General features: G+C 36.6%; 1 protein-coding gene across 3 annotated transcripts in view; it reads right to left on the reverse strand.

Annotated features, from left to right (window-relative positions):
• Positions 1–3,201: 3,201 nt before the first annotated feature.
• HERC4 (HECT and RLD domain containing E3 ubiquitin protein ligase 4) overlaps positions 3,202–27,169 on the reverse strand; it is a 122,803-nt gene continuing 98,835 nt past the window's right edge. For all 3 annotated transcript variants that reach the window (XM_059397531.1, XM_059397532.1, XM_059397533.1), the window contains 6 exons: positions 19,266–19,432; positions 18,566–18,632; positions 15,978–16,060; positions 10,863–11,046; positions 6,300–6,402; positions 3,202–4,437 (listed from right to left, as the gene is read on the reverse strand). In XM_059397531.1, coding sequence (XP_059253514.1) covers positions 4,229–4,437; positions 6,300–6,402; positions 10,863–11,046; positions 15,978–16,060; positions 18,566–18,632; positions 19,266–19,432 — 813 coding nt within the window. In that variant the 3' untranslated portion in view covers positions 3,202–4,228. The remainder of the gene's footprint in view (positions 4,438–6,299; positions 6,403–10,862; positions 11,047–15,977; positions 16,061–18,565; positions 18,633–19,265; positions 19,433–27,169) is intronic.

Here is a 27,169-nt window from a genome sequence, read left to right on the forward strand (position 1 = left end):
AGTATTTGGAGCCTCACAGATACCACAAGTCTGAACACACAGGAAGGTCTGGACAAAAAATGACTGCAGACCACATCTGGTATGAACTTTTGAAGGCTGCCCTGCAAACCTTAAGTCCCTTCAAGTTCTTGAGTGACATACTACTGTTCAAGAAGCCAGGAACATGCCCCTTGCCTTCCTCACCAGCAAATTTTTGAAGTGAATTTTAAAACAGTGCTCTTATACATCTAGGTTATTTATAAAATGTAAAAACAAAACGGTCCTCTGCCCTGGTATGTCCTGTTTTCACTAGAGAAATTACCTGTAAAAATTTCATCTTCAGGTATTATAGAAAGAACAGAGACTGCATTCACTATATGCACCAAAATGGAAAGGTTCACACCTTAAAAGGTGGTGGTCAGTTTAAGTAGTTAAACGAAATACATGTTTTGACAACAGCTAATTTTTTGTTTTGTTTTTTTAAAGATTTTATTCATTTATTTGACAGAGATCACAAGTAGGCAGAGATGCAGGCAGAGAGAGAGGAGGAAGCAGGCTCCCTGCTGAGCAGAGAGCCCGATGCGGGGCTCGATCCCAGGACCCTGGGATCATGACCTGAGCTGAAGGCAGAGGCTTTAACCCACTGAGCCACTCAGCCGCCCCTGACAACAGCTAATTTTAAGCCTTGTATTCAGTCTCCTTGGTTAATGCAGTATATATTTCACTGGTTGTAATCCCCTAATTAACGATACATGATGGTTTAGTTAGCACTGCTCCTCGTGGTATTGGGAATAATAGTGTGCTTTCAATCAGTGGTGGGTTTACATCATCCACCAATGAAGCAACTATTTGGTAAGTTTCGTTTGAAAGAAGTCTCAACTCCTAGACTTGTAACCTAGAAAGGCAGTGTGTGTATGTACACAATAACAAAGTCTGAAGCCTTAAGCTAGGATGTGATCAGAAATACGAAGAAATGGTCTAATGACCTCTCCTCCCCACTTCTGAGTGCCTCTCAACTCTATTTAATTGTCTGGGAAATTTTTTTTAAAACAAAGTATAACTTGGGCATCACTCCTTAGAGATAACATTTAATTGGCATAAGGAGACCCATCCATAGTATTAAAGAAGGTACCTCCAGAGGTTTGAGAAAGGAAAAGAACAGGGGAGTTCCCTTCTGCATTTGACTCTCCATTCCAGAGGGGGTTGGTCTCACAGGGAAGGCAGACTTCCATGAAACAAGGGGACTAGTCTCAATTTATCTCTAGGAGTGGTTCAGCAATTAGCAAACACTGGCAAAAATAGGGGGTTATTGGGGCACCTGGGTGGCTCAGTCGGTTAAGAGACTGCCTTTGGCTCAGGTCATGATCTCACGGTCCTGGGATCAAGTCGAGCTCTCTGCTCAGTGGGGTTTCTCCATCTCTCTCTGCAACTCACCCTGCTTGTGTTGTCAAATAAAATCTTGAAAAAGAAAATAGGGAGCTATTATACCAGGAAGAATTCCTTGGTAAAGGAAACTACCACAAAGAGTATGGATGGCCAAAGTACAAAAAACGCTGGGGAGTAAAGAAGTGGCTAACAGGAATACATGCCCTTGCTCTCAGCTCACCATATGCTGCTCCTTCAGGGGAAGACTGCCGTGTTACACTTTGAGGACTTTTTGTTAAACAAAAAACTAAATGTAAAAACCAAATGTAAGAAAGGCTAGGGCTTTTTACTGTAATTCTCTAGTTTTAAAAAACTGCATTCTGGTTTTGTTGCATGCAATGTATGTCCTGGTTCTACCATTTCAGTCAGTTTGAACAATGGCTATTGATTAAAATCACTACTGAACCAGACAGGAGCTACAAACAGCTAACTGCTCTTACTAGATTTGTACAGAAGCCAAATATTTTCAAGTTTAGTCCACTCCATAATCACAGTCTATAATTTAGTGAACTCAGTATTTGCTTACTTTCTACACTAATATACAAAGCTCAAGATATTTTTCTTGCCTTTTTAAAAAAAAAATAGGCTACATACTCAGTGTACAGCCCAATTCACAGCTCAAACTCATGACCCTGAGAACAAGACCTGAGCTGAGATCAAGAGTCAGATGCTTAACCAGCGACTGAACCACCCAGGCGCTATTTTTTAAAAAAAGCAAACAGCAGTTTGAAAAATCTTCAATGGCATTTTAATTTTCTACTATTAATCTCTTTTCTGTGAATGCTACTTACTGTATGTCAGCAGCAACAGAGGGAGAAGAGTATAAGAATCACCCAAATTAAGCCTTGTACTGTTGTGCTCCTAGATAAGATGTGCCAGGTCCTTGTTAAAATATTTGTTCAGGGTGCCTGGGTGGCTCAGTTGGTTAAGCAGCTGCCTTCGGCTCAGGTCAAGATCCTGGAGTCCCTGGATCGAGTCCCACATCAGGCTCCCTGCTTGGCAGGGAGTCTGCTTCGGCCCTCCCCCGTCTCATGCTCTCTCTTCTCATTCTCTCTCTCTCAAATGAATAAATAAAATCTTTAAAAAAAAATGTTTGTTCAATGAAATCCATCTGTATTAATCCAAAGTGACTGCTATTTCACAGATCAGCTACATATAGCATAAAGGTTACTAAAGAAAAAAAATAATCTGGTACATACACATGAGTTTTTGATGTGAACAATCACTACCCTCAAGAAATGGATGCACAGGGAAACAATACAAAGTGAAGAATTTTCAGAGGGAGAGTGCTACTTTGAAAGCTGAATTACTATATGTGAGAATACTGCTTAAGTGCTTCCATCTATATAAAAAGACACAGATGGCTTACCAGTGGCAGTTTTTAAGTTAAACTGGAAAATAGAGGTCCACAATCCCTTCTCCAAAACCCTTGGGCTCATTTGCATTTTTGAATTCTGAATGTTAACAGATTTTTTAAAGCACCCCAAGGGGTCTGAGGCAGCACTTAAGATCAAACACACTAAAGTAAACCTATTAACACTGCCACAGTAAAATGTACAAATAGTCCCATTTAATACCATAAAAACCTCAACAATTCAAATCAAGTTCTGCTGCAAAATGAGTTAAGACAAAATTTTTTCAGAGTTGTTTCAGATTTGGGAACTATAATAGCTAAGAAAATTTGAGACCTCTGTAAAACAGTTTTGAATGGCAAAGGTAATAATCCAAAATCTCAAAGACCTTCCCTGAGACACTGAGGAATTTTGAATCTTATATGAGAATCACTGAAAGGGTAAATATTAAACCAATAAATCTTTATTACTTAAACAATTTTCACGGCATTTTAAAAAATAAATTTAAAAAATAAATATTTGCATTATAGCAGAAAGTCACATGTGTTGCATTAACTCACTGTTACAGTTAATCACAGGAGATAACTAAGCATCAGCACCATAAAAACTGTGTTAAGATTTGTTTCTAAAAATTCAAGGAAATAGTCTAAAGCACTGAAAATTCTGACTAAATACTAACCTGCAGCATCAGTAGTTTTTGGAAGCTATAAGCCAGTGGTTGGTGCTCATAGTAGCCAGTTTCTATTCCTGGCAGCTGTAGGACAAAGTTCTTCCAGTACTGAATATTAAGCTTTCTGATAGCATCTCCAGGTTCACAAAAGGAAAGAACCACAAGTTATTTAGGTAATTCCTATCTCTAATTTAGATTTGCACAAGGATATTTATTCTCGTAAAAAAGCAGACTGTGTTTCATCATGCTAATTTCTTGCTTTTATAGATTCTCAGAATAAGATTTAATCATAATTGTTAATTCTTTTAGCTCAGTTGAATTACAACCATAGAAACTGCACTGGTATCAGAACATAACTATTTTATTACAAAACTTAACATTATTTACAAAATGAAAAAATAATCGAATGACTATTGCAGGCCAAAGATAAAGGTTTTTCACTCAGTGATTGAAAATTAAGCAACATTTCCATGCACTCACACACCAGATCATTTGTGAAATATGCAAACTCTTAAAATTCATGTTAGTAAAACTTCAATGTATTCACAATGCTTGTATGTTTATTGGAAGATGGCAAAAAAAAAAAAATCCATGGTTCTGTACAATAAGCTTAATATTAACACAGTTTGTTCATTTTCCTTTAATATTTTTTGGCTTTCATGAATACTCAGAGCATTGAACATTTTGCAAGTAAGAATTATAACAGTACCTCTGTCACCTTGCTGAATTCATCACCACAAGAAAAACACAAATAATTAGTTTAATGCTTTTGCAATAAACTGATTAGTTAATATTTCCAAAGTTATATTAAACTGAAGCCTTCATTATGATCGATTGCTTGAATCAATTTAGAGCGTAGAGTTTCTTTATCTTTGTACTTTGGAAGATCCAGAAGATTAAAACAGGTATGAGAAACTGGGAGATATTCCTCACCACCTCCTGTTGACTGGATGACTAGTTTTAGACTCTTCATACCAAGAATAGGAATGCGATCACTACCTGTCAAAAATACTAACAGGAAAAAAAATCATTCAGCCAACCACTTTTATCAAAACATAGGAGTACCGGGGCGCCTGGGTGGCTCAGTGGGTTAAAGCCTCTGCCTTCGGCTCAGGTCATGGTCCCAGGGTTCTGGGATCGAGCCCCGCATCAGGCTCTCTGCTCAGCAGGGACCCTGCTTCCTCCTCTCTCTTTCTGCCTGCTTCTCGGCCTACTTGTAATCTCTATCAAATAAATAAATAAAATCTTAAAAACAAAAAAACAAAAACCATAGAGTACCAAGTTATTTAGTACAGTCACCATGGCAAACCTTTATATTAACGTTTACTCTAATGCGGAAGCATGATTTTGGAGACATACTAATTATAAATCCAGACAATATTTTTCCTTTAGAAGTATAATCTTAATGTTAGCACACAAAATATGCTTAATAAATATTTGATGAATAAGTGACTATCCCTGACAAAACATTTGAGAGCCATTCTTTTGGGAATAGCCATTTAGTCTATACATCAAATATAAAATGCAGTTTTTTCAAACTGCAGTTATGATTATGATTCCTTTTTCAATGTTTCTAACATTTTTTTAAAGATTCTATTTATTTATTTGACAGAGAAAGACACAGCGAGAGAGGGAGCACAAGCAGGGGGAGTGGGAGAGGGAGAAGGTGGCTTTCTGCCGAGCAGACAGCCCAATGTGGGGGCTCGATCCCAAAACCCTGGGATCAGGACCTGAGCTGAAGGTAGATGCTTAACGACTAAGCCACCCAGGTGCCCCAGTTTCCAACATTTCTGAATACAAATTTATAATGGACAGCTAAAACTCAAATCACTTAAAAAAGACTTGTCATCCTTAAAATATACAAATTCAGCCAAGCTTATTTCAGCTGTCAGAAAAAGATTAACAAAAATATTCTTGACAATAGGAGGAATATCAAAGGGAGTGTCATTTTCTGATCAATGGATATGTAAGATGTGAGACAGACACACACACAATGGAATATTATTCAGCCATCAAAAAGAATGAAATCTTGCCATTTGCAAAAAATGTGGATGGAGCTGGAGTATATGAGGCTAAGCGAAGTAAGTCAGTCAGAGAAAGACAAACACCATATGATCCCACACGTACGTGGAATTTAAGAAAGAAAACAGATAGACATATGGGAAGGGGGAAAAGAAAAAAAAAGGAGAGAGGGAAATAAGCCACAGTGAGTTTAAATGACAGAGAACAAACTAAAAGTGGAAGGGAGGTGGGTGAGGGATGCACTAGATGGGGGAAGGGTATGAAGGACCTCACTTACGAGCACTGGCTGCTGTATTTAACTAACAAAATCACTGAATTCTATGCCAGAAACCAATATTGTGCTCTATGTTAACAAAATTTAAATTAAAAAAAGTAACGAAATACAAACATAGGGAGTGGCATTTCAATGAGAATATACATTTAACAGATTAAAGACACACTAATTAGGTTATAAATGAGTACAAAGTCCTACAAAAGTTCTATCTTCCACAGAAATTCCCAAAGTTTTGATGAAAAGGAAAAAGAAAAAAAAAAGTCAAAAAAAAAAAAAAAAGAAAAAGCTATCCTCTAGAAATCTTTTTAGAAATTCTAAAAGAAACTACAACTCTAGTTGATTGTAGTCAATATTAGAGTTTGTTTTCATTTGAAAGAACCAATTCTATTTGAGGCAAACTGAATGCAGCTTTCAAAATAAGAATGCAGATAAAAAATTTACTCTAACTGAAAATTAGAAACAGTACCTTGGAATGATAACATCTTATCCAACAAAGTGGTCAATTAATCTATGAAAATAAGTTTAATAGTTAATTCCATTTCCCATAAAACATACAGGACTAGTTAGAAATACTTACACAGAAATTGTTTTTTCTTTTCCAGTGGTAATTCATGAAATACTTCCCAAAAAATTTTTATCGTTGGATGTTCTGCCCAATACTCCCCTTTGTATTCTGTATTCTAAAAACAACATAATCTTTTATTAATATTAAGTGATCCTAGTTTTGTCTTGAACCTGACAAGTTTTATGTGGTAGTCAATTTCCACAATGGCCCCTAATAATCTCTGCCTCCTATTATTGCTCATGCCCTTCCTTATGCAGCCCCTCCCACAGCATATAGGCCTGACTCTGTAATCATCAGGATAGAGCAGGTTTGAGAAATACATGACTTTTGAGGCTAACTCATAACAAACTCTGTGGCTTCAACCTCTTTGATCATTCACTCTGGGGAGAACCAGGTGCCATTTCAAGAGGACACTCAAAAGAACTGTATAGGGAGGTCATCTTGGTGAAACACTAGGCTTTTAGCCAACAGTCTTTTGAGTGAGCCATCTTGGAAGGTAATCTATCCTTAATGAAGTCTTCAGATGACTAAAGCACCAACCAGTATCCTGACTGCAATCTCATGAGAGACCCCTAAGCTAAAAACACCCAGCTAATGCTGTTCCTGAAATGCTTGCCCGCAGAAAAGTGGGAAAATAAATGTTCACTGTTTACTTTAAACACTAAATTTTGGGATAACCTGCAGCAGTGGAGCTAGCGTACTTCTCTTTTAAAAAAATGCCAGCACTAAGAAAAGGTGAGGAAAGAGGAGAGAGGGAGAGCAAATCTTACACTGTAAAGTATTCTTTAAAATCTAGGTACAGTTGGCCTTAAATTTTAGTTCTCAGAAGAACCCTCCAACATCAGGGCCTTTAGACACACTGTTCTCTCAGCCTAGACCTCTTAGCCACATCCTCCTCCTCCCTTTGTTCGTCAGGCCAATTTCTATTTATACTTTAAGACTCAGACTAAAGGTCACCAAATTCATTCACTGATTCATTCAACAGATACACAGAAAGTTTTAGTCAAAATGTGGAGCCCTGGGTAAACTGCAGTCAACCAAGTCCTTCCTTACCTTGTAGAGACTACCATCTACTGAGATGCTTTCCCAGATTTGTGTAGCCTAGGTTAAGATCCTCTTGACATACTATTCAGTAAACACTCTTTCTTTGTATTCATCAGAGTTAAATTATTTAATGTCTACCTTCCTTATTATAGGGCAAAGATCATGTTTCAGTCTTATTTACTGATGTCTCCCTAATCTCCTGCACAGTACTCACTATCCACAGGGGCTCAATAAGTATTTGCTAATGGGCTGCTTAAAATTTTGGGCTCTGTCTATAGCCATGATTATCTCAATGACTGATATCTTGAAATCTACAAAATACTTGCTATTTGTAAACCGTTTTGGAGAAAAAGGGCTGAAATCCTATCAATTAAGGAATTAATGAATATGTATTATAGTCTGTGAGCATGTTAGTGGGGAATGAAAGGAGGATGACTAAGGTTTTTTTTCTTTTTTTTCAAAACCTCTCAATAGTTCTGGGGAAATGTGTACACAGTCCTGATGAAAGAAAGAGCATTTAAAAGTCACAAATCATAATCACTGAAATTATAATGCATCACATACACAATGAAAGAAACCAAAGTATACTAAGTACACTAAAGTATGCTAAACTATCAATTTCTATCAATTATATCTTCAAGAGAGGTTTTAAGTACTTACTGAGTGCTCTTCTAGGCTCTGGGAATATAGCAGTGAAGAAAGAGACAAAATCCTGCCTTCATAATGCTTACATTGGCGGGGGGAGGCGGGTAGGAAGAAGCAACAGACAGTGAAGACAATTGAGTAAAATTTATGTTAAGTCAAATTCTAAGAGAAAATAAAGCAGGGAAAGCAGAGAGAGAGAGAGAGAGAGAGAGAGAGAGAGAGAGAGAGAGTGTGTGTGTGTGCGTGTGTGTACACGCTCAAGTTTAGATGTTAGCCAGTAAAGGTCTCTGAGAAGGTGTAAGGACATAAAAGGAAGTAAAAAGCAAGAGCCCTTTCAGACTTTTCAAGGTGAAAAGAGTTCCAGGCATAGGGAAATAGAAAGGTCCCAGACTGGCTCAGCAAAGATGCTGTTAAGGCTGAAGTAGCGGAAGTGAGAAAAAGAATAATAGGAGAGGAGGCAAAAAGGACAAATTGTGTAGGAGGTAAGGTGTGATGAGAGGCCACTGTATCATTTTTCATTTTAGGGTGACTGGAGGTGGAATCCATTTCCACTAGGGTCTCCTTAAGGTCAGTAAAGCTTTCTTCTCGTGAGCAGATCAATTTGACCAAAAAAAGAAATCTTCAATCTCCTTCCTGGAGGATGTAAGCTTGCCTATCAGCTTTCCTCAGTTCTTCCTGGTTTCCCAGATTCTGTGGCTCTCCCTACAGTTGTCTTTTGCTGTGTAAGAGAGGGAACCTGAGTAGTCTAACAATCCCTTAAATTAGCTCGGAAGTAATTCTACTTTTAGCCTAACCATTCATCCTGCCACCACAATAACATGATGTACCAATTTCTGAGCCTTTTAGAAATTTTAGGGTGTGAAATGGGTTGCCTCTTAAAAACCCTGCCCCTCAAGAGGCTTAGAATTCAATTTTCTTTGCTCTAGTCACTCATCAACTCATTATCCATGCATTTTCTGTCTTCAAAAACTTTTTTTTCTCTTGTTAATGGTATTTTTATATTTTCTCTGTGTATTTCTACTTTTATTCCTTTATTGTCATTCTAATGAGATTCTGGAAAGGAGCAGAGAAAAAACATGTTTATTCTAGTACGTTTAACTAACTAGAAGTCCTAATTATTTTTGAATTTTAAAAATGTATTCCCTGAATTATTAAAGGGTAAAACTGGCCTTTTCTGGTGTGTGTCTAGTTCTGTGAGTTTTAAGCACATGTAACTCGTGTACCTATCACCACAATCAGGACACGGAACACTCATCACCCCAAAGAACTCTTTAGTGCTACCCTCTCCTGTCACATACCCATTCCTGCCAGCCCACTTCACCATATTTTTGTCTCTTCACAAATGTCATGTACATGGAATCATACAGCATATAATCCTTCTTCACACTGCGTAAGGACTCTGAGTCATCCAAATGTCGCATGTATCAGGAATGTATCCCTATTTATTGCTTAGTATTCTACTGTATGGATATACCCTAGGCTGGTTTATCCATTCACTCACTGAAGGACATCTGGGGTTGTTTACAGTTTTTGACATGTTTGCAGATTTTTAAAAACACAATTAAAAAAAAATTGTGGTAAAATACCTGTAACGAAGTTCACCATCTTAACCCTTTTTAAGTGTACAGTTTGGTGGTAGTAAGTACATTCGCACTGTTATGCAACCATCACCACCATCCATCTCCAGAACTCTTCATCTGGCTAAACTGAAACTCAATACCCATTAAACAATAATGCTCCGTACCCTCTTGTTTATAGATTTTGTATGAACATAACATAATACCTTTGAGAACTGCTAGCTCATGTGGTAAGTGCATATTTAACTTTATAAAAAAATGCCAAACTGTTTCCAAAGTGGCCATACCATTTGTATTCCCACCAGCAATGTATGAAAGTTCCCAATGCTCTGTATCCTTGTTAGACTTACTGTATTTTGTGATGTTAGCTAATTTAATAGGTGTTGTTATGTATCAAACTTTTAAAAAATTATTTGAGAGAGTGAGTGAGTGAGAGAGAAAGAGACAGAACAGGAGCAGGGGCACAGGGTGAGAGAGTGGGAGAAGCAGTAGGGAGCCCAATGTGGGGATCAATCCCAGGACCCCAGGATTATGACCCTGAGCCAAAGGCGGGAAGCCTAACTGACTGAGCCACCCAGGTGCCCCATATCAAACTCTTACTGCAAGAACTGTATCAGGTGTTTTCTAGATTACAGATAAGAAAAAAATTATTTTTGTGTGTGTGTTGAATTTTTAAAAATTCACATATAATGTATTATTTGCTTCAGGGGTTCAGAACAAAGATGGAAAAACTTGTAAGTCAAATTGCATACATCTTTCTCAAAGCTGATCTAGCCTAGCACTTTTTATTCAATGTTTATCTGAAGAAGTATCTGAGAATTCTTCGTACAAAGAAGGAAAAGAAAAAATGTTGTTTAAAAATTCCTAATCTTCTTCCTAAAGATCCCTTTATTGGTTAAGACACTAGTGATGAAGATCATGAATATTATTTACTCTCTGCTAAAAAATTTAACATTGAGAATAATCAGGAAAAAAAGAACGATCTTAAGCAATGTGAGTGCTTTTCAAAATGGTTTTCCTGTGACTGGGCAGAATGAAAACTCAGTTTAGCTGGACTTCCATCTGACCTCTGTCATAAATGACATTTTTCCATACAAAAACTATCACTACCCCAAATACAAAAATGCTATCTAATTCAATTACAAGTAAAATTCATTAATTGTGGAGGAAGAAGGGTACAGTGTTTTCCTGTAAACAGGACAGTAATAGTGTAAAATGGAAAACAATGAGAGGGCGATTTTTCCACCAATAGATCATATTTTCCTTTTGCTTTTCTGTTAAAACAATTCATTGATTTGTTTTCCCCTACCTTTTCCAGTTCCTTCCAATCATAATTTGTATTTCCAATAACCATTGCTTGTAGTTCATTTGGCTGGAAGAGTTGAAGAACTTTTCCTCCACAGACCTTATGAAAGCCCGCATGAAAAGCATCAAACAAGGAAGCCACTGATTTATTGAATATGTAATCCACATAAGCATCAACAAACTCCTGCCTAGAAATGAAAAGGCACACATGGCAAAGAATATAAAAATCTTTTTTTATAGAGAATAGATACGTAGTCTCATTAAAAGTTTGCGTGCTCCTATACAGTTGTTACTTATATTTAAACTGAAAAAGTATGACTAGGATTCTAAGGGGACAAAGTCTTTGCAGAGGAGTTAATTATTCTTTCTATACAAAAATCCAGTAGTATCTAGGATGCATGTAGACTTAATCTATCATTCATAGCCTAATGTAAATGAGGCTATTCCGAGGTAAAATGTTATTTCCTAATGGGAAAAATGATGACACAAATGTCTATCAAAATATATATATATTTTTAAGATTTTATTTATTTATTTATTTGACAGAAAGAGACAAAGTGAGAGAGGGAACACAAGCAAGGGGAGTTTGAGAGGGGGAAGCAAGCTTCCCACTGAGCAAGGAACCTGATGTGGGGCTTGATTCCAGGACTCTGGGATCATGACCTGAGCCAAAGGCAGTCACTTAATGACTGACCCACCCAGGCGCCCCCAAAATAATTTTTCAGTACTCACAAACTGTTGAGATTTATATGCCACCACTCCACATGTATCTCTAAAAAGATTCATCTGTTAAAAATATCAGGTGAGGGACGCCTGGGTGGCTCAGTTGGTTAAGCAGCTGCCTTAGGCTCAGGTCATGATCCCAGCGTCCTGGGATCGAGTCCCGCATCGGGCTCCTTGCTCCGCAGCGAGCCTGCTTCTCCCTCTGACTCTTCCTTCCACTCTGTCTGCCTGTGCTCGCTCTCACTCACTCTCTCTCTGACAAATAAATAAATAAAATCTTAAAAAAAAAAAAATGTATCAGGTGATTTAAAAAAATGAGAGCTTTGGGATTCAGACTATTAGCAAACAACAGTCTGCTTTTCTTCAAGGTTCAAGGATCTGAAAACATTTTTTTTTTTTTTTTTTTTTTTAAAGTAGGCTCTATGTCTGATGTGGGGCTTAAATTCATGAGCCAGAGACTAAGAGTCACGTGCTCTCCTTACTAGGCAAGCCAGATGTCCCAATAAAATTTATTTTAAAAACTAAATACCAAAAGGGTTATTAAGCACTCTTTTAGGATTACAAGCACAGTTTTCTCTTCAAAACTATGTGCATATACATACATGTACCCATACACACATAAACACTTCTGATGCTTTTTCCTGCAAGGAAACTATTAAAAAAAAAAAGTCCTCTTTACCTAATAATTAGCACTGCAGTTTATTCAATTTGTTCTGTTAGCCACAAATATTTAAGCAACTATCTAATCAAACAAATAATGAGAAGGGGTACCAGATGATTTCAGTATTTTTTACTCCTGTCTTCCAAATTAAAAAGGATAATTCTACAAATGGGAATACTGGCAAATTCAGTTATCTTAGCAAGTTATAAAATTATTATAAAATAGTTCCAAAGTGAATTTATTTATTTATTTATTTATTTTTACTTATTTGAGAGAGAGAGAGCATGAGAAGGGGAGGGTTAAAGGGAGAAAGCAGGGAGCCCAATGCAGGACTCGATCCCAGGATTCCAGAATCATGACCTGAGCTGAAGGCAGTTGCTTAACCAACTGAGACACCCAGGTGCGCCAAAGTGAATTTAAAAAGAGGAAAAAAAGTTAAAGGAGGCCACTGTAATATAAAATTGGGCGGGCCTAAGGAAAAATCAATAGCATATGTTATCTGGCTCTGATGAAAAGCAGCAGATAATTTTGTAATGCATAATTTTATAATTCATCTAATTGGAAAGTGAAATTTATCTGTACCAGTTAAGGGCCTTAAACACAAAAGGCTAAATTATTTTATGTGCTAACATTTTTATCTTCAACACTTTTATTATCTAAGTAGGAATGGTAATACAAAGATAAAATTCTTTAAATTGTTTCTAAACTAGATTTAAAAAACTGAACAAGATCTTTAAAATCAGGAATAAATCTATCTAAATCACAAAGTTTTTCAAAACCATTTTTTAAAAAGAAAGGTTAGAAAAACCTAAAATTTTCACATTATTTTAAAAACAGCTTTATTTTTAATCAAAGTAAGACATATGCACAGTTTAAAATTTCAAATAGTAATACTCCTAACAGCCAACATTTACTGAGCACGTACATGTGCTAGGCACTACTCTAAACATCTTAGAATTACTGCCTCATTTAATCCTCAAAATAGCCTCATGAAATAGGTACAGTTTAACATCACATTCTACAGAAAAGGAGACTGAGGCATGGAGACATTCCTATAGTTAAGACAGCTTCGAAGTAGCAGAACCAGGATTATCACCCTTTGGATCAAGTCCCTTGCACAGCCAATAAGCTAGCTCTAAGGAATTGTAACACAGTAGAGAATGAACCAATTTTGTCCTGCACATTTAGAAATTTCAGATACTCGAAGGCAAGTTCTTAACTTTTTGCTATCCCTTCTGATATTTACCTTCAAACTTCAACAACCTAATTTTATTGTTATTCCTTAATTTTCAATTTAAAATATAACCTAATGAACTGATTATCTACTGTTGGAAGGTGAAGATTTACATTTACTTGGCCCATTCTCACTTTGTTTCCCCCAAAGCTCCCATTATAACAATTTTGGTTCATTATTCACTAAAGTTAACATTTTTATGATTATAAATATTGTTCAGAATTAAGCTAGAGTAAAGGCAGGGTTACCTGCCTTTTCTTAAAAAGAACTTCTGCTTCCCTAATTTGCTACTTCATCTCTAACTTCAACAGAAATGTTAACCTCCCTTAGACTCATTTAACTCTAGGAAGCATCACATAAGGAAGCATCAGTTTTATTTTTCTTCTGGAGCCTTCCATCCTCTTGATTTCACCAACTTTGGTTGCTCTTCCTAAACCTACACATTGCTGTTCCTGCAGAAGGAATCCTCTTTGCCTCTCTTCTATATTGGATCCTATGTGTGTATGGGGGATTGATCATTTGTCTTTCTCTTTCTTGGTTTAATTCCTTGTTTGGTAGAACATTCTCCTGTAACTTCTTGTGAAAACTGCACTGGAAGTAGGTATCTGAGACTCTGGATGCAGGAAGATGTTTTAATATACACTGACATACTTAACAGATACAGAATTCGAAGTTAAAAAGTAATTTTTTCCCAGAATTTTGATCTCGTAGCTTCAGTGTCATTCTTTAGACATTTGATGTTATTCTGATTCTTTTTTTTTTTTTTAAAGATTTTATTTATTTATTTGACAGAGATCACAAGTAGGAGGAGAGGCAGGAAGAGAGAGAGAGAGAGAGAGAGAGGGAAGCAGGCTCCCCGCTGAGCAGAGAGCCCGATGCAGGGCTCAATCCCAGGACCTTGAGATCATGACCCGAGCTGAAGGCAGAGGCTTTAGCCCACTGATCCACCCAGGTGCCCCTGTTATTCTGATTCTTAATTCTTTGTATATGGCATACTTTTTTTTTTCCTGGTAGGTTTTAGGATCCTTTTTCCCCCTGGGGATTTTGAAATTCTATTTTGCCTTGGTATGTCTCCCCCCCAACTCTTTTGATGCTTTCAATTTTTTTTTAAGATTTTATTTATATGGGGGCACCTGGGTGGCTCAGTGGGTTAAGCTGCTGCCTTCAGCTCAGGTCATGATCTCAGGGTCCTGGGATCGAGTCCCACATCAGGCTCTCTGCTCAGCAGGGAGCCTACTTCCTCCTCTCTCTCTCTGCCTGCCTCTCTGCCTACTCGTGATCTCTCTCTGTCAAATAAATAAATAAAATCTTTAAAAAAAAAAGATTTTATTTATTTGACACAGAGAAAAGAATCACAAGCAAGCAGACAGGCTGGCGGGGGTGGGTGGGTGGGGGAAGCAAGCTCCCTGCCAAGCAGAGAGCCCGATGCAGGGCTCAATCCCAGGATCCTGAAATCATGACCTGAGCCGAAGGCAGAGACTTATTAACCCACTGAGCTACCCAGGCACCCCTTGATGCTTTCAATTTTAAAGGCATGTCTTTTAAGGTATGTCATTCGATTCTGCAAGTTTTTTGATACCATTTCTTCAACAAATTTCTTTCAGTGATCTTTTTTTCCAATTTTTAATTGAATTTTTGATACTTAAAGGTGAATAATTTTTAATCCATATAGATAAGAATACTGATTTCAGTTTCTTTTGAAGTTTTGTTCTTCATCCTGCATTGTTTCTCTTTCCTTGGCATTCTTCTCAACTGTTTTGGTTTTTCCTTAAAGGGCTATCAATCTTTGGCTATTCATTCATATTTAAAAGTGAGGCAGTTTATTTAAAAAATCCTCCAATATACAGTGCCAAGGGGGGAGTGTAAATCAATCTACTTGTTTTCAGTTCTGTCTTTTAACAACCCTGTGCCTAACTGTACGCAAATCCAAAGTCGTCTCCCCGCCCACCCACCAGCATATCCAAAGTCCCTTTAATTCAATCTCCCCAGAAGATAAATTGTCAACCATCTGCCCAGACTGGAAAGGTGAAGTTGCCAGGCTACTGTACTAATTAAAATGGATTTTTGTTTTTTACAACATCAATCTTTCTGTCTCCAGCATTCCCCTAAACTCCATATACCTTCTAACATCTTTTATTCTCAATGCCCAAGACTTTGGCAACATAAACTGGCTGTCTTCTTGGCTCCTCCCAGTACATCTTATGTTGCAGCTTTCTCTGGTTGGCTGAAGTTAGTTACCCTGTTTTCTAGATTTCAAAAATGAGTTTGTGGTTGTCCCCTCTCCCTTCTCTTTGTTTTGCTTGTTTATGATCTTTTTATCCCAAACTTCAGTAATGTCTTAAAGGGATTTCAGAAGCAAAAGGCAATTACTTCCTTACTAACCATTCAAAAAGTAAGTTTTATCTGAGTAAAAACTTAAGGTTGTGACATGTTTCTATATACAGAAGAAAAATGCCTATGGAATCTTATTACTAGCACTGATGCTGCTATAAGTCACTTACCGATTTTGTTTGTTAACAGCTGTGTCTGCACCATTTAGAACCAGCTCTTTCACTTCTGTTGCACCAAAGTTTTCAACTGTGATCTATTAATTTAAATTTTTAAAAAAAGTCAATGTCAGACTCAAAACTTATTAGATTTTAATAACCTATTATTATATTCTACCTTTCTCTCATTAAATATAAGAATAAAGCTCAGGTAAAATTCTGCTGCTACCATAAGCTTATTTGTGAATTCTGCATGAAGTCGTAACTAGAAATTTTCATCCTCTGTAGTAGTGTGAAATCCTACTGTGACTAATTAATTACAAATTACCAAGTGTTTGGTAAGTTAACAACAGAAAACTGAGTATTTATTATATGCAAAACTTTTTTTTAGAACAATCACTGTATTAGAAAGGATGTTTTCTTTGTACACATGACAGAATATAAGTGTCAAAATGTATGTAGCCCAGACCAGCTTTGCATTCTTCTCACATGACAACCACTACTATGTACGTATTCCTAATATCTACCTTGTTTGCATTCTTCATCACAGGTGATTTTTCTAGTATGCTATTAATTGGATTTATAAAGACAGTCAATTATTTTGAAACTTTTTATTTCCCTTACTAGTCTGCTAATTTTCCTTTTAATATTACCATTCCCACCTTTGCATTTTTTCTTTCTAGTCCCTCTTTTTGAAATATTGCCCTCTTCTATTAGAACATTTTTTTTTAAGTACCTGCTATCTAGAAAACACTGTGGTGGTAGTGGGATGATAAAGAGATGAACAAATCCCTGCTGTGGAGTATATTATCCAGTTAAAGAGTAGAAATGTGTTATGTAAACAACTTTGTATAATAAAATAAATGCAATAATAGAGACATGAACAAATCGCTATCAGACCACAGAAGAAAGCACACTCACTTCTAAGTGGAGGAAGTATGAAAGACCTCAAGGAGGAAATGTCATCTGAAAAGAACCTAGAAAGATGAGTCAGCTCTCAAGAGATTGAGAGGGGAAAGGATTTCTGACTGAGCACAGAAACTGGATAAGATACAAGTAAATATCAAGTTCTGAAAATGTATGGCCCTAAAAAATAGGAGGATAAGGGATGTGAGAGAATATGTGTCATGTGAAAAAACTCAGCATGAACAGAGGGACAACATAGGTTAGAAAGAAAGTCGTATTTACAAATTTTTTTGAAGCCCATTACAGAGCTATTACTATACAAGCAATGAAGAGCCACTAAAAATTTCTGGGGAAGAAATGGCAGTGAGAAGAAATGTTTAAATTACCATAGTTCTTGAATATACTAACCATTCACAAACATGGTGACTGATAAATTATAAATTATATTGTTTGGAACCCAATCTATCAGCCCACTGAGATAATCAAAAAAGGTTTAAAGATAATTGATACTGCTATAAGTGAAACTGAGTTGAAGAAGTAAACTAATGGAAAACCAACCATTCAGTTGAAATGGGGAACTAAAAATTTCATAGTAAACAGAAAAAGTCCAAAGAGGACCTTTATCCTTGGGGAAAAAAAACTCTTAAAATAAATTCACCTATTTCATCTTAAATTTACCAAATTTTCTTCCAACCATACTATGTGTCAGTTCTTAAAATGATGAAAAAATGGGTAAACTTTTTGAGGGGGCACATATTATTTTTGGTAAAGTTGTGTGATAGCAGAATCCAGTATCTGGCAGACTGAACCTCAATATCATAAAGACGACTATTTGGGGGAGAAAACAAATATACTAAGCTTTTAAAATGAAAAGAAAAAGAAAGAAAACCAAAGGTTTTACCATTTTCCCAAGAGTTTAATTTTAATATTCAGATCATTTCATTCTGAAGTCCCTTCTCATAATCCTTGCTTATTTTTTCTTCTTTGTCAACTGTCTACATCTGCCAGATCCTTGTTTGTCAATGGCTTTGCATTTGGATGGGTAAGTTATTCACCATCCCTTTCACTGAATTAACAAAATTCTATATCTTTGATTTGCAATTTCATTTTTCAAATAACATTCCAACATATTTGCATTTTTACTGTGGTATGTTATTTCAAAAGTAAGACAAATGGTCAAGGACAAATACTAGTGTGAAGCAGAAAGGGATGTCTGAGCAGGAATTAATCTTTTAAGTGGTAAGTTTATTACTGAATATTCTATATATAATAACCTTTGCTTCTCTAAACACTCTTATAATTGTAGACTCAAAAATGAATACTTGAATAAAGAGGTCCTCTTTTATTTGTAAAGGATCTTTAGTGTAATGATAGAGCACTAGGCTCTGAAGTCACAGGCTTGGGTATAAATATTATTTCTGACATGTAATGATTGTTTTCAGTTTTCTTCATCTGTAAAATAAGGATAATACTACTAATCTCATAGGACTGTTATGAGGATTAAATGAAATAATGTACATACTGTGACTAGCATAGAGTTAATGCTCAATAAATGTTAGCTAAAATGCGTTAAGAATTCCACCCATCAAAGAAAAAAAAAAAAAAAAAGAAAGAAAAGACAACCCAAAACCTGTAAGGCACAGCTGTTAAATAAAAGGGATGATGAATAATCAGGCTATTCTGTCTTTCCATCTTACCGTAAAATTAAGACAAAATGTTTCCTCAACATCATCTTCTGGGTAATCCAGTAACTGCTGCATGCTTCTGCAAAATAATACACGTGTTTCTTTGACGTGAAACATTATTGGGTATTTTGACTACTTTGGTTATGAATAAATACATATTTCTCATTCATTCTTGATAAAATCCTTTTATTAATCTGTACTTTTATATTTGTTCAGATGGTAGATATACAATGGCTACCTAATGAACAATTCCGAAAGAAAAAAAAAAAATCACTCTAAGGTCTTTATCTCTTCTTCTGAATACAAAGGCCATCTATCCACCCATTTTCAACATTTGTTCTTACTTATATACAATTTTTTTCCATTTTATGCAATAAATATTTTTATTTACATATTCCAGCTAGGAATGAAGATAATCAAAAGTCCACATAAATCATTTAACTACTCTCAGCAAACATTACCTTCCTAAGTTTATTATCTGATATTTGCAAAACACTGTTCAATGACTAAAAATTTAGCAAATGGTTTTATACATACAAGTCTTTCAGTAGAAAATTTTGGATCTGGGTAACACAAAGAGTTCTCCAATATCAGAAGGGCTTTTGTTTGTTTTAGAAATTGAACAAGAACAAAATACAATTATTCCTAAAAGGAAAGCTTTCTGTACATTTCCCGTTCCCTATTAAAACCCTTGTCACATTTTGTAACTAACCTTCCAACATCAGGTACTAGTTCCTTCAAATCATCCAAGGATGGCTTCTTTTTTAGCAGTTTCTTATACAAAGCCAAAGGAAAATGGAGGTCCACAATAGTAAAATTATAAATTGCCAATCCACAGATAACACCAATCAAGTGGAACAAATCACTGTCTTCAAATGTCTAAAGATAACAGAAAAAAAAGGGGAAAGATGTGTTTTCTCCAAGTTTTAAAATACTAAATTCTTCTGATGACAAAAACACATATTTATAATAGAAAAATTTGAAGATATAGGAATAAGTACTGAATAATAACAAGGGAAAAGCTCATTTTCAATCACATCTCCATGGGATAGTATCACGATTAGCATTTCTGCACATTTCCATCCAATATATTTCCTTTTTAAAAAATATTTTATTTATTCACTTGAGAGGGAGGGAGAGAGAGAGAGAGAGAGCAGGAGCAAGGGGAGCAGCAGATGCAGAGGGAGAAGCAGATTCCCTGCTAAGCAAGGAGCCCAACCTGAGGCTTGATCTCAGGACCTTGAGATGGTGACCTGAGCCAAAGGCAGACACTTAACCATCTGAGCCATCTACGTGCCCCCCAACCCAATATATTTCCACAAAATAAAGATCTAGCTAAAACCAGACTACATGTATAACTTCACAAGTGGCCTTTTCCCCAGAAATACAAGCATTTCCACATCATTAAGCATTAAATTAATAAATGAAATGACTACTAGAACATTTAATCTGATTTAAATTACACACTTTTAAAATTTGGAAAACAAAAAGCATAAGAAATTGTAATCACTTAGAAACAAGAATTTAAACAATATTATGTATTTCCACTCACTGTAAGTTTAAAAACTAGATTAAAAATATAGTGAAATTTTCTCCTTTGTCTAATCACAAGTATTTTCTTGTATCATTAAATATTCTTCTAGAACATGATTTTTACTTTTGTACTTTTATTTTATTATTTTTTAAAGTAGGCGCCACAGCCATGGAGCCCAGAGTGGGGCTTGAACTCATGACCTAAGTGAGATCAAGAGCTGAACACCCAACTGAGTCACCCAGCAGCCCGCATAGTACATGATTTATTTTTTAGAACATTATTTTTTAATGACTGCATATTGCTCTTACAAAAGTACCAAGGTCTGCTAAATTAGCTATTTTACTGTAGTTGGATATTTGGATTTTTAAATCAATGAATCATTATTTACCCCAATCTTTATTCAGTGAGCATGACAGTTAAGAGAAAAACATTTTTTATGAGATTTGGAGCTCGACTTAGCTCATTCGTTATCTAGCCTCAGATAAAAAACAGTATTTATATTTATAAGGTTGTTGTGAGGATGAAATGGTATTAATGCATGCAAAATACTTTCAACTCAGTTCCTGCAGCACATGGTAAAGGCATAATAAATGTTAGTTATCCCATAATATTCAAAACAAGATGGTATCATTTCTGCACACACACACACACACACACATTTTTAAGACTTTATTATTTTAGAGAGAGTGACTGTGCACAAGGGGGTGGCATGTGTGAGCAGAGTGGGGGGGAGGGGCAGAGGAAGAGGCAGAGAATCTCAAGTGGATTCAGTGCGAAGCATGGAGCTCACAACCCTGAGATCATGATCTGAGCCATAACCAAGAGTCAGATGCTTAACCGACTAAGCCACCCAGGCGCCCCCTTTGTCCACAGTTTGGAATATTTGCTTAAGAAAAATTCTGCTTTGGGGGAGCCTGGGTGGCTCAGTGGGTTAAAGCCTCTGCCTTCGGCTCAGGTCATAATCCCAGGGTCCTGGGATCGAGCCCCGCATCGGGCTCTCTGCTCCGCGAGGAGCCTGCTTCCTCCTCTTTCTCTGCCTGCCCCTCTGCCTACTTGTGATCTCTGTCTGTCAAATAAATAAATAAAATCTTAAAAAAAAAATTCTGCTTTGTAAGAAGATTTTAGAAGTAAAATGACAGTTAAGCATACCTCAAAACTTTTTGTTCACACCTATTCCAATTTACTCTGACATTTGTAGTCTAGGAAAATGTCTATCTTTCCACATTTTCATCTGTATACAAACAAACACGCATTTCTACTTGAGTTAAAAAAATGAAAACTTGGGGCGCCTGGGTGTCTCAGTCACTTAAGCATCCAACTCCTGATTTCAGTTCAGATCAAGATCTTAGGGTTCTGATAGTGAGTCCCCCCTCCATCAGGCTCCACGCTGGATGGGAAGACTGCTTAAGATTCTTTCTCTCACTCTGTCCCTTCCCAAACACCCCCCAAAAAGAAAAAAAGAAAAAAACTTGTTTTAGTATATACTTTTGTCTACTAGTGGTACTGAAAATGAGGGATTTGTGTGTAATTGTGAAATGCCTCTTTGTATTCTTGGCCCATTTACCTTTCAGGAGCCAGTGTTATCTTTCTTTGGCGCAAAAAAGACGATTTTATTACAGCACGGATCCGTGGGCAGAAAGAGCTGCTGTCGCTAGTATTTTCTTATATATATTTATATTTGAATTCTTCATATACCAGGAGTTAATATTACCCTATGTCATATTTGTTAAATATATTCCAGACTGCTATATGCTTTTAATAATCTTGATTTTGTTATGCATAACTGTCACATTTTTCCCCAGTGATCAAATCTTTTTCCTCTGTGATGTCCTATAACTGTGTTTAAGTTTAGAAAGTCCTTTTTTTAAATAGGGCAGATTGAATAATGTGTTAGTTAATCTCTCTTCCTCCTGAAATCCCTGTAAATGAGAATAAAGGAATAAAAATGATATACACCCATAAGCAAAAAAGAATAGGGATGGTTTTAATATCATTAAAGAGATGTTAATATTTTAAAATATGAAAAGTAAGACAGATGGCTGGTACCTGATTCAGTAAAGCAGAAGAAACTTAAACAGTAGATTGCTAAGAGAAAAGCCAATGAGAAGCTAATTTGTACTTCACGCTGAAGAACTGGAAGTACCAAAGAAATAACTTTAAAGTCAAGTAGCTAAGCTAGCTCAGTTGGTAAAACACAAGACTCTGAAAGTCAGAGGTACTCAGGTAGGCTGAAAACTCGTACAAGTGGTACTTGCTTTTCTGGAAAGGATGAGCCAAAGTGGCTCTGGATTCTCAAACAAGTGATACCTTTAAAACAAAGGGATCAAAGGGTTCAAGGGGATAAAGAGGTACAAACCTCTAGTTATAAAATAAGTCACAGGGATATAAACTGCAGCACACAGAACATAGTCAATAATGTTTAAAATAACTTTGTATAGTGACAGATGATAACTACACTTACCACAATGAGCACTCCATACTGTACATACATGCCAAATCACTATGTTATATACCTGAAACTAAAGTCAACTATTCTTCAATTAAAAATGTAATTTAGGGGCGCCTGGGTGGCTGGCTCAGTGGTTTTTAAAGCCTCTGCCTTCAGCTCAGGTCCTGATCAGGATTTAGCCCTGCATCAGGCTCTCTGCTCAGCCTTCTCTCTCTTGCCTGCCTCTCAGCCTACTTGTAATCTCTGCCTGTCAAATAAATTAATAAAATCTTAAAAAAAAATAAAAATAAAAAATAAAAATGTAATTTAAAAGATTAAAATGTAAAATACACACACAAAAAACAAGATGATCAAATGAAGGTATGTATAGTTAACAATGAGAATCCTAGCCTCCCTTTCCAGTGTTCAGAACACTACCAGAACACTGGTAAAAAAAAGTCTAGTCAAAGAGTAAAAAACACAAAGAGTGAAAAATTATGTATGTTGACATTTGAGGGTTCCCTCTTCAAATGCCCATATCTAATCACTCTATGAATGGGGACTTTAAATCATAATGTGTATGCCCACAGGCACTGGGTGGCTCAGTTAATTAAACGTCTGTGACTCTTGATCTCAGGGTTTTGAGTTCAAACATGGTGTTGGGTTCCATGCTGGGCATTGAGGGGTTCCATGCTGGGCACTGAGCCTACTTGGGGAAAAAAGAAAAAAATATATATGCACATCTAAGTAGCTTTTCAGTGTCACATTCTTAAAAATGTGAATAAAAAGTCAAGGGTCAGGGGCGCCTGAGTGTCTCAGTGAGTTAAAGCCTCTGCCTTCGGCTTGGGTCATAATCTTGGGGTCCTGGGATCAAGCCCCACATCGGGCTCTCTGCTTGTCGGGAAGTCTGCTTCCCCCTCTCTCTGCCTGCTTGTGATCTCTGTCAAATAAATAAATAAAATCTTAAAAAAAAAAATCAAGGGTCAGAAGCAAAAGACAAAAGAAATAAAAGAAACCTGGAGGTTATAATTGTTTTGGTGGGGGGAAAAAACCAAAAAATTGTCAAACAACAATAAAAATATGCCCCAAATTCAACAAAACTTATGAGGCATGAAAAAAAAAGATACACGGCCCATTCATAGGAAAAAAAGAAATCCCATAAATGTTGAGACATTGAATTTACTAGATGAAGATTTTAAATAAACTGTTTCATTTTTTAAAAAAAGATTTTATTTATTTGAGAGAGAAGGAGAGAGCATAAGCAGGGGGAACCACAGAGAGAGGAAAAGCAGGCTCCCACTGATCAGGGAGTCCTGATGGTGGGCTTGATCCCAGGACCCTGAGATCATGACCTGAGCGGAAGGCAGACACTTAACTGACTGAGCCACCCAGGTGCCCCTAAATCAACTCTTTTAAATATGCTCAAATAGCTAAAGGAGACCACGGGGGCAGGGGGTGGAGGAAGAGAACAGAACAGTACTGTCTTATCAAATAGAGACTATAATAAAGAGATAAAAATTATGGAAAAGAAGCAAGCAAAAATTCTGGAGCTGAAAAGTACAATAACTGAAACAATTCACTGGAGGGGTTTAAGAGATTTGAGGAGGCAGAAAAAAGAATCCACAAACTTGAAAATATGTCAGTTGAGATTATCTACTTTGTAGAACAGCAGCAAGAAAAAGGAATGAAGAAATATGAAGAAAGTCTATGATACCTGTGAGATACCACCAAGTGTACCATTATACAAGCAGCAAAGGGCCACAAAGAGAGGGAAAAAAAGAGACAGAAAGAATCTTTGAAGAAATGGTTGAAAACTTCCTAATTCTGATAAAAGACACAAGTCTAACACCCAAGCAGCTCAACAAACTCCAACTATGACAAACTTTACATCCACATTAAGACACATTTAAATCTAAGAGTTGAAAGTTAATTATGACAAGTACTGAAAGCAGGCAAAGAGAAGCAACTCACTACACAGTAGGGCTCTTCAATGAGACTAAGAGCTGATTTCTTTTTTTTTTTTTTTTAAAGATTTTATTTATTTACTTGACAGAGACAGAGAGATCACAAGTAGTCAGAGAGGCAGGCAGAGAGAGAGGAAGAAGCAGGCTCCCTGCTGAACAGAGAGCCCGATGCGGGGCTCGAACCCAGGACCCTGAGATCATGACCTGAGCCGAAGGCAGAGGCTTTAACCCACTGAGCCACCCAGGTGCCCCAAGAGCTGATTTCTAATTAGAAACGATGCATGCCAAAAGGCAGTGGGGATGACATATTTAAAGGGCTGAAAGAGAAAACTTCCAATCAAGAATTTTATATCCAGGAACTCTCATATTAAAAAAACAAACTGAGTTTGTCGCTACTAGACCTTCCTTACAAGAAATGCTCAAGTCCATCAGCTGAAAGGAAAGGATGCTACACAGTAACTTAAAGTCATACAAAGAAATAAAGAACTCTGCTAAAGGTAGCTACACAGGTTACAAGTTACAAGTTAAAATTACAGTATTTTTGATTTATAACTTTTTTCCTGTATAAGGTTCAAAACTCAAATGTATAAAATAATTACAAATCTACATTAACGGGCACACAATGTATAAAGCTGTAAAGTGTGACAATAACAAAGAGAAAGGAACAGAGCTGTTCTAGGAACAGTTTCTGTACACTACTAAAGTTGATATTAATTCAAACTAGACTGTTGTAAATTTAAGGTGTTAACTGTAACCCTCAGGGCAAGAACTAAGGAAATAATAGATCTCTCTCTTGCTCTCTCTCAAATAAATAAAATTTTAAAAAATATATTTTATTTATTTGACAGACAAAGATCACAAGTAGGCAGAGAGGTGCTTAGCAGGGAGCCCAATGTAGGGCTTGATCCCAGGACCCTGAGACATGACCTGAGCCAAAGGCAGAGGCTTTAACCTACTGAGCCACCCAGGCACCCCTCAAATTAAGAAAATCTTTAAAAACAAACACACAAACAAGCAAACAGCTTGAAATGTAAATGAATTAAATTCCATAATCAAAAGGCAGAGACTGGCAGAAAGGATTTTTAAAAAACAAAGCCCTGTTCAATGATAGCTGGTCCCTAATTTACAATGTTTGACATGATTTTTTGGTTTTACAGTGGTGCAAAAGAGATCTGTACCAGGAGAAATCATACTTCAAGTTTTAAATTTTGCTCTTCTCCTGGGCTAGCAATATGCAGTATGATAATCTTGTGATGTTGAGCAGAGACAGTAAGCCACAGCTCCCAGTCAGCCATGCAATCATGAGGGTAAACAAATAATACACTTAAAATCCTTGTGCTTATACAACCATTTTATTTTTTCACTTTCAGTACAGTATTCAATAAATTAGGTGTGATATTCAACACTTGGTTATAAAATAGGCTTAGTGTTAGACGATTTTACCCAATTGTAGGCTAATATAAATGTTCTAAGCATTTTTTTAAAGATTATATTTATTTGAGAGACAGAGAGAGCATGACTAGGAGGAAAGGGGCAGAAGGAGAGGGAGAAGCAGACTCCCCACTGAGCAGGGAGCCCAACGCAGGGCTCAATCCCAAGACCCTGGGATCATGACCTGAGCCAAAGGCAGACACTTAAACCAACTGAGCCACCCAAGTGCCTCTGTACTGAGCATATTTAATGTAGGCTAGGCTAAGATACAATGTTCAACAGGTTAGGTGTATTCAATGCCATGCTGAACTATAAAATTTCCAACTTACAATGGGTTTACTAGAACACAACCCCATTGTAAGTCTAGGAAGATCTGCATATGCTGTCTATAAACCTCACTCCAAATCCAAAGACACTAGATTGAAAGTGAAAGTTTGAAGAAATGATATGCCTAGTAAATAATAACCAAAACAGAGCTGAGTGGCTATACTAATATGAGACAAAAATAGACTAAAATAAAAAAGCGTCAATTTTCAAGAAGATAATAACATTTAAAAACGTCTACATACCTAACAAAATAGCTTCAAAATATATGAAGTAAAAACTGACACAATTAAAGGGAAAAATACAGTTCTAAAGTAACAGGTGGAAGTTTCAATATCCCACTTTCAATAAAAGATATGACAATCAGACAGATGATCAATAAGGAAATAGAGAACTTGAAAAATACTATAAAACCACCATACCTAATTGTTGTAGAACATTCCATTCCACAACAGAATACACGCTTCTTAAGTGCATGTGGAACATTTTCCAGGAGAGAACATATGTTAGGTCAAAAACTAAGTCTCAATAAATTTAAAGAGACTAAAATCATAAAAGGTGTATTTTCAGACCCCAAGAATAAAACTAGAAATCAACAGTAAGTTGATTGGCTCAGTGGCTCAATGGTTTAGCTTTTGCCGTTGGCTCAGGTCATGATCCCAGGGTCCCGGGATGGAGCCCTGCATTGGGCTCTCTGCTCAGTAGGGAGCCTGCTTCCCCCGCAATCCCGCCTGTCTTGTGATCCATCCCCGACCCCTGTCATATAAATAAATAAAATCTTAAAAAAAAAAAAAGAATAGACAAGTCCATAAGACAGATAGTAGAGTAGTGGTTGTCAGGGGCTGGAGGGAGACAAAATGGAGAGTAATCACTTAATGTGTACAAGTTTCCTGTTGAGGTGATGAAATGTTCTGGAACTATCTGTGGTGATAGTT

Source organism: Mustela nigripes, chromosome 4 (genome assembly GCF_022355385.1).
Source record: "Mustela nigripes isolate SB6536 chromosome 4, MUSNIG.SB6536, whole genome shotgun sequence".
NCBI classification, from domain to species: Eukaryota; Metazoa; Chordata; class Mammalia; order Carnivora; family Mustelidae; genus Mustela; species Mustela nigripes.